We start from the raw sequence: 8,546 nt of genomic DNA on the forward strand, positions 1-8,546 counted from the left end.
AAGTTGTAGAGCATGTTTCTTTTTCCCCCTTTAAAGAAGATTTAAGGCTAAATACTTCTGCTTTTTGGTTTCCCTACCCAACCCCCTAATTGATTTTGAGTTCTTTGGATTACGGCATTTAGTTTAAGCGCATGTTTTTTAACCACATTAGGAAGTATGGACATCACTGTGATCTGCTAACCAACAGCAAGAAGGTCATTTGGAATGTAGACCCCATTTTGTACATCTCTAGAGGGGTGTGCTTTGAGGGTGTGGCCCCAGCTACTTGTGGAGAATGTAGCTAGGGTGCACCACCCACTTCCCAGTAGCCCAGCTCTTTAGCAAGACTGGCTTTATTTCATGCTATGTGCTTTTTACCATCTTTATCACCTCTGCCTTTATTTTGAGGGTGGAGTGTTGGTTTACTAGGAAAAACACGCACACACGCACACTCGAGTGCACACACTCCAGCTCTGCTTCCTGGGAACTGGGAGGGCAGTGAGGAACTAGGGAGAGTCTCAGACCCTGGATTCTGATATCAGAACAAAGATGGGGGTGGTTGAAGAATGTATTGCAGAGTTAGCAGCTCAGCCAGCAGGGGCCACTCAGGCCACCAACTAGGGCCTAAGGGTAGATCATGTTCTCCCTCCGCCCCTAATTTTGAAGATAAAAAAAATCTTTGCATTAGATTTGATATCATGGTAGTTTATCAGTGGAAATATGAAAAATCTTGGGGCCCCTGGGATGCAGTGTGGTAGGTGAGAGAAGCCTATTTGAATTTATGGAAAGTAACCTTGCAGCTGGCTCTGGAGGCAGGAAAGCTTGTATGTTACGATGCTTCCGCCTCCTGCTTCTGTGACTATTTCCAGTCATGCTGGCAGGTCATTCCTGTCTCCCCCATGATCTGTCCCTTACCTGATCAGGAACACATTCGACCAACAGTGAAATAGGTACAAGTTCCCTCAACACAGCAGGGCTCCCCACAGCTCCTGTATGTCCTCCTGTTCTACTTGGACTGGAACCAGGAGCAGCCATGTCAGCCTTCAGGGCTTCAGTGAGGAACCCTCCAAATCACGTTCTGCCGAGTTTGGACTCCAAAAGCAATTTTGCACATGACATCTTTGAGTTCCGGGCATGTAATCTTCACTATTTGTCTCCAGAAACACATTTCCTTATGGGTCTAAGTCATGTCAACATGTGGAACCTGCCTTGGTATGCCAAAGTGAGAGAAAGGCCTGGCTGTCACTGAGGAGTATGCTGAAGTTAATCTCTCATCTGCTATACATGAGTGAAGAACATGGCCCTCCTAGTGGTGGCACTTGCACTACTAAGGATGCTACAAATGACTGTTGTGTGACTTCTGCTCTATAAGAATCTCTTGGCAACCTGGGATTTTTCTTTCTTGACCTTCTTTTGGAACAGGGAAAAAAGGCAAGAAACAGGTAAGATAAAACAAAAGCAGCCTGGTTTTAGAAAGAAATGTAATGGTTTACTTTAACCCTTCTGAAAGGCCTTTCTCAGATGTAGCTATCTGAAATAAAGTCCAGAACGAAGCTCCAGCCACTCCCAGTCAATCCTAGTGGAGCCTGGGATTTTGATTGTTCCTCTCTATTCTTGGCCTCACAATGCAGTTTCCATACAGTGATCCCTTTCTTCCCCACTATGGATGCTGTCTTTGGACATCTTAGAATAACTAATCCAAAATGCTTTTGGTCTTCATTTTCTTGTGTGAACATTCAGGATGAGGCAGGTGAGTTGTGCAGTCACTTGAGCCCTCATCCCTGCACCTATTCTTCAGATCTGCCTCAAGGCAGGAGAAGGGACAGTCATTATCCTTCAGCTGGCTACCTTACCTCTAACTGTGGACATCAGCTCAGGTACCAGCTCTGGCTAAGCTTCTTCCTGGCTCTTGACCTCAGCTAAAGCTTCCTTGGAGAGCCCAGTCCAGCTCAAGTGCCCTGCTTCTGCAGAAGTGGCCTTAAGTGGGAGGCTAGAGAAAGGATCCTTCCACTCCTGGCAACAGAATAGTGGGTTGGAGATGGCTGGAGGGCTTGCAAGAAAATCATGCAAGAGTTAACCTCCCTGACTTTTAACCCCAGGAGGTAAGAAAGAGGGCCCAGCTTGCATGCTAGCCTTTCTCCAAGGGACCTCAGAGACACTGGGGAAAAGGGACTTGCCTCACTTACTACCATGAAGGTCTTAGCCATGAATAGGGATATATGGATCCCAAGAATCTTACACAGTTTGAGGAACTATCTGGGGCAGGGTTGTACGAGTTGGATCTCTTGGTTTGACACCAGTTCCTCTGTTGTCCTCAGGCAGTGGCTGTCTTAACGCTGAGTGGCCAGAGTCTGTGGCTTGTAGACAGGAACGTCCTTGTCCCAGAGTGCAGGGTACCCTTTAATAATGTCAGCTGCTTTCTCTGCAATCATTATTGTGGGAGCATTCAGATTGCCACTGACCACATTGGGCATGATGGAAGCATCGACGACTCTGAGGTTTTCTACCCCAAGGACCCTGGTTTGCAGGTCGACCACGGCAGTGGGGTCAGAGGGCTGGCCCATCTTACAGGTGCAGGAGGGATGATAAGCACTGTCTGCTTTCGCCCGTACAAAGGCATCTATCTCTTCATCTGACTGGACATGGATTCCAGGTTGCAACTCTTGGCCCCGGAAAGGAGCCAAGGCTTCTTGTGCAAAAATTTCTCTGGTCAACCTGACACACTGGCGGAAATCCTGGATATCAGTTTCTGTGGAGGAAAGATAAATGAATTCTCCTTCTTTTACCCTGCTGGCCAAGTGGAACTGAAGGACAAAGATCAGGGACATGGATAACTAAGCTGTAAGTGCTTGTCACCTGCCCAGAAGTGGTTATAGTGCCAAAAGGTCCGTCCACGCTTGTGTCTGAGGTCTGGCTTCTCTGTCAACCAGAGGTAAAGATATGCAGTCTACTCTGCTACCATGTGGCGGTCAAACCCCCATGCTATAGGGGTATAAAACCTCCCAAGTGAGATGTGTTTGTGCTGCTTTGTGTAAAGAGGCAGCCCTGGGAATGCAGCATGCTCTTAATGCTGAAAGTAAGTGTGGGGAAGACCAGGCAGGTAGTGTGCATGGGCCTTGTGTCTGTATCTCCTGCAGATGGCTCTGAAAGCTGCCCTCTGTCCTGCTGTGCAAAGTGAGGTCTCAAGCTACCTTGTGTGAGCCACACCTGAGAGTAACCCAGTGTTAGGAAGTAGGATCCAGAGTAAGGACCTGGGACAAACAGGAACCCTATAAAGATTCCTTCATTCAATGCCAGGCCCAGGGGACCCAACGGTCACTTGAGTTACCTGTTGACAAGTAGTTGGGGTGAATCACAGGGTGGTCCTGAGGGTTGGCACTTCTCAGTTTAAGCCAGCCCACACTTGTGGCCCTTATGGGTCCCACGTGTACCTAGGAGGGTCCAGAGGCAACAGTTAACAGTAATCTCCATTAACTACTGCTCAGAAGCTTAGAGAAGTCCAGGTTTCTGTGGGTAGCGACTCAGCATTCAATGTAGAGCACACAAGGTTTAGTACCTGACCTTCTTCCAACCACCCCTTTCCCTGTTTGGCCTTTACTCCTTTGCCTGAAACTTTAAGGGGATGATCCCGGGGCTGAGGTAGTTTTGCCTGTTGTCATTGGTATAGATCCTGCCCTCTATATATCCTGCAGACTGACTGACCCCTGGGCTCTCTCTCTGGGCCCCCTTTCCTCTTCCAGTCAGACAGTAGCCATTGGGGAGCAGAGTACCATATGAAAGTCTGCATAGTAGGGCAGATAACACCATAAAATTATTCCTATGCAGGAGCAGGAAGGCACAGTCTCTGCCCAAGGCTGTCTGCATACCTGGTAAGCATCCTGCTGGGTGGGTTTCCGCCCGTGGTCAATCACTTGGGATGGCAGGAAGTGGTACTGGATGTCTGGGTGGGGGACCCCAGGCTGGCTGCGGATGAACCCACCTGTTTCAAGATGGGCTGTGGCTCCATCCCCTGAAGGTCATACCAGGACAAGGCAGAAGAGCCAGTCAGGGTAGGGCCGGTGGACCAGCTGTTCCCAGTGTCCCTCTTCTCCCACATGTCTCTCTTCCTGGGCTTGGGGCTTGGCATCAAGGTCTGTCCATAACTATTTTCTTTCTCCAGGTGGCCATACCTGGCATCACAACTTTATTATTTATTTATTTTGGTTTTTAGAGACAGGGTTTCTCTGTGGCTTTGGAGGCTGTCCTGGAACTAGCTCTTGTAAACCAGGCTGGTCTCGAACTCACAGAGATCCACCTGCCTCTGCCTCCTGAGTGCTGGGATTAAAGACGTGTGTCACCACCGCCTGGCCTGACATCACAACTTTAAATGCCAGCTACATGCCAAGTGAGGTGCTTCAGGTCTGCAAAGGCCACCTGCTGTATGACCCCTTCCCACATCCTGCTCAGTGGGTATCACCTTGAGCAAGGCCCTGTGCTCAGTCCCTCAACATGTGCTACTGCTTCTTGTCTCCTCACAGCAGTCTGCCAAGCAGGACCTTTGTGCCTTGCAGACAGAAAAACAAGCTCTGGTGACTGGCATCCAACTTCATACCTAGAAACCTGAGGCCCATCTCGGCCTTCAGGAAGAAAACCATGATGCCCACAGACCATAGCCACCAAGTTCACTGGGAGGCAGCCCACCTGTGAATCTCCAGAGCCACTCTAGACCGATGCAGACCTTCCGCAGAGGCATCTGGGCCGAGTGGAGGGTGATGGGCTGCGTGCATGCCTGCTGAATGTAGATCTCCAAGTGGTCTTGCAGGTTCTGCCCAACTCCTGACACAGGAAGGAGTGGTTAGGAAAAGTGACTAACGCAGGGACAGATCCCTGGTTTTGGAAATGTCTCTCCGGTCCACTTACCTTTTAAGCCAGTCCCTGCCTATCTTGGCCCCAGCTTGTAATTTTGTCTGCCTGTGTCACACTAATTCTGCTCTCTTAGACAAATCCTGCCCTCTCTCAAATGCTGCCAAAGTCACATGCCCTGTCACCCCCTCTACAGCAGCCACTCGGGTGCCTTGACCAGCCCTTCTCAGCAGTACCCTCCAAGGACAGGGACTACAATTTCAGCAGGTACTGAGTGGTCAGTGTCACCGTGAGTTTGTTGGCCAGATTGATAGTTGTCAGGCCCATCCTCTCCCCAAGTCTGTCGAAGGAGGAAGCAGTCCTGCATGCTATAACAGACACTACTTAAGCTCATTCAAGCTCAAGAGCACACTGGGTAGTCAAGGCATAGACCATTTCCACAGGAAAGCTCCCATGAAAGACCAGCCCCTTGTATATGGAGGAAGAGGAAAGATAGCAAACAAGATAGGGAAGCAAGGGCATCACAGACTGCTGAAGAGATGAAGCTCAGGTCTTCACACCACAAGTGGCTCTGGAGCCCTGAGCTGGCCGTATTTGTGTTTAGAGTGGCTGGTAAATCTTAGGGACAGACCTCTCACACCACAGACCTGTCCTGGTGGTGGTTTCAGCCCTACTGTTACAGGATGCACTCCTAAAGGGTACGGAGGCTGACTGTAAGGGAGGGGGCGAAGGGAAATAGTATGAAGACTCAGGGTCCAGTAACAGGAGTGTCTAGTAAGACCCAGAGGTCCTCAGATGTATAGGAAGGAAGGATGTGACACTTTCAAGATGTGCCGCCTCCCCCACTCCAAGCAATAAGCTGCTGGGCTCTACAGCGCCAACCTCTGGGCAGCAGCAGTCAAAGGGAGCTCACCAGGCAGGTGGCACACCACAGGGATGCCAAGTTTCTTGAGGTCATCTGCATTTCCAACACCAGAGAGCATGAGCAGCTGTGGAGAATTGATGGCACCCCCGCTCAGGATCACCTCCTTGCTGGCATAAACCTGGAAGAGGCAAGGGACCACCAGTCATGCTTCTCGAAAAGCCAACTGATCTGCTGCTGCCTCGTGGTGAGGCAACCAAGTTCCAGCCATTACCACAGTAACGTGACCTTAGGAAATTATACCACATGGAGAGTCTGCTCCCAGATCTTAGAGTAAAGAGGAGGGAGCTACTTAAAAGTAATCTTCACATCGAGTCACTATCTGTGACTTTCAGTAATAGCCGTAATGTTAACAGGGGCCTTAAGAACAGGGACGGCCGAGCTCCAAGGACATCAAAGAAAGCAGACACTAGAGTGACTTGAAACAAGCACACTGTTTATCCACCTTTCCTGGGAGGGATGGTGGGGCAAGGCCATCTCTGACATATTGCTGCATGAAGAAAAGCAGCCTGTATATATAGTAGGGTTATACTTGTGGGTTTTTAAACTTCTAGGATCAACCTAATGGCTTCTGACAGGCTAGGCTCCTGAAACCATGGAGAATGTACTAGTGGGCTGCTTGAGGGTAGATGTGGCTGGCAGAGACTTATGGAGGCATTCATATCAGGGTACCGTGGAGTCTACAGGTGCCAGGGTTGGGGGCTTCTGACCTCTATGTCCTGTGAGACCCTGGACAATCCTGCCACCACTCCTAGCTGCTAACTCATCAAAGGAACAAGAACATGTGGCTGGGGAGGCAAGCCTGATTGCCCTCTAAGTTCCCACACCCCCCACAGGACTCAACTCACCTTGTGGCTCTTGCCATTCTTGATGTACTCCACACCCACTGCACGTGTGCCCTCAAATAGCACTCGGCTCACAAGGGTCTGGACCTCAGTCCTGAGGTTGGGGCGGCTCAGTGCTGGGTGCAAGTAGGCACAGGCTGTGCTCCAACGCTTCCCTGCAGGATGGAACAAGATCATGTATGGCCTGCTGCCCTTCTCCTCATTCCTAGGCAAGAGGAACATGCTGAAGAAAGCAACTCTATCCTGCACTTGGCTATGCAAGGCTTGCCTTCAAGGTATGTCTGTGGCCTGGATACCCTACCAGGTATGTGCAGTCCAGGCTACAGAGAGAGCCCCATGGCTTGCTCTGTCCTGTTGTGATCAAGGCCCCATACTACCCATGCTGTGTCTTTGCACCCAGCCACAAAGGGGTGATAGCTAAGACAAGATAAGTCTTGTGCCACCTCTTTCTGCCTCAACTTGCTCATCTGCTGGTCTCTATAAGACCATGGGTTATTCATTACACAGAGCTCTTGATTCACTCTTCTGAGGCCGCTCCTGCCCCAGCCAGGGCAGTTCATTCTGGACATAGACACCAAAGGACTGAAATCCCTGCCCCTCTCAGATTCCTGGATCTGTGGCTACAGGGCTTGGGCAGGCCACTGGAGATTCTGTGTTCACCTCTGCCGCACCACATGGCCTAGAGGCTCAGTGAATGCCCAAGGGGGACAATTAAAAAATTGGTACCTTGGTGGATAGTCATGTCCATCCAGCCAAAACCCTCCTGTTGGAAGCCATTCATGTCTTCAGTGAAGGGGTAGCCAGCTTGATGTGCCGCTTGCAGGAAGGCCTGGTGAAGGGGATGGTTGGTTTTGCCCCGAGACACATGCAGTGGGCCATCACCACCGCGATACCTGTTGGCTCCCAGTTCATGTTTCTGTGCTTTGCGGAAGTAGGGCAGGCAATGTGCATAGTCCCAACCCTCAGCACCTTGTTGGTGCCAACGGTTATAGTCCTCAGCATGTCCACGGATGTAGACCATGGCATTGAGGGATGAGGAACCCCCCCAGACCCGGCCTCGTGGCCAGTACAATTTACGGCCATCCAGGCCGGGCTGTGCCTCAGTGTAGTAGTACCAGTTGTACTTGTCATCACACAGGTTGGCCACAAGGGCAGCAGGCATGTGGATCTTCCACAGGAGCCGCTTGCTCCCCATCAACAAGTCCTTGGGACCTGCCTCCAGCAGCAGCACCCGGTAATTCGGGTCCTCAGTGAGCCGACTGGCTAGCACACAGCCAGCAGAGCCTGCACCCACCACTATAAAGCTGTACTCATCCTGGCCCACGGAGGTGGCCCTGGTCATAGCACGGCAACAGCTGGGCCACGGCTGGCCTAGCACAGCCCATGCCAGGGCTCCACGCTGACTCAGACATCCTCTCCCCCAGCCTCTAAGGACCGGCCACATGCTTCCAGCCCAATCCTTCTTATCCACAGGCAAGAATGGGAAGACGCTCCTCCTAGAACAGAAAAAATGGATTTAAGACTCTCTAAACTCCACAGCATATGCAAAAGCAGTCTGGATACCATGCTGACACACCAAAGGACCTGCCTCAATTAGACAAGGTAGTTACACATAATAGGCACTGCCCTGGGGAGCTAGAACCCAGAGCAGGAATTTCATTACAGAGATGTTAGTCCAGAACTGGGACTGGGGAAAAGAGAGGCCCCTCCACAGGCTTGGAGGGGGGTTCCTTGGCCAACTTCTATGTGACATCTGCAGGAACTTGGAGACTGGACATCCAGTTGCTGAACTGAAGGAAGGCTTTCCAGCCTGACAGAAAGGGGGCTGCTCTCCCTATTTCAGGCATGACATTGTGTTTTATTACAGGAATACACAGAAAAAAAAATGCTCTCCAGATGGAGACAAAGTGAGTAACTTTAAGGAAGGGCTGAGACTGTGGAGTTTATAGCCCAGGGAG

General features: G+C 50.7%; 1 protein-coding gene across 1 annotated transcript; it reads right to left on the minus strand.

Annotated features, from left to right (window-relative positions):
- Positions 1-2,309: 2,309 nt before the first annotated feature.
- On the minus strand, positions 2,310-8,078 carry Chdh (choline dehydrogenase). The gene is made up of 7 exons (XM_035452140.1): positions 7,315-8,078; positions 6,592-6,743; positions 5,735-5,864; positions 4,660-4,794; positions 3,846-3,988; positions 3,308-3,410; positions 2,310-2,728 (listed from the first exon to the last, which is right to left on the minus strand). The coding sequence occupies exons 1-7, from the start codon at positions 8,030-8,032 to the stop codon at positions 2,310-2,312; spliced, it is 1,800 nt and encodes a 599-aa protein (XP_035308031.1). The 5' UTR covers positions 8,033-8,078.
- Positions 8,079-8,546: the final 468 nt, after the last annotated feature.

This window comes from Cricetulus griseus, assembly GCF_003668045.3.
Source record: "Cricetulus griseus strain 17A/GY chromosome 1 unlocalized genomic scaffold, alternate assembly CriGri-PICRH-1.0 chr1_1, whole genome shotgun sequence".
In the NCBI taxonomy this organism is placed as follows: domain Eukaryota; kingdom Metazoa; phylum Chordata; class Mammalia; order Rodentia; family Cricetidae; genus Cricetulus; species Cricetulus griseus.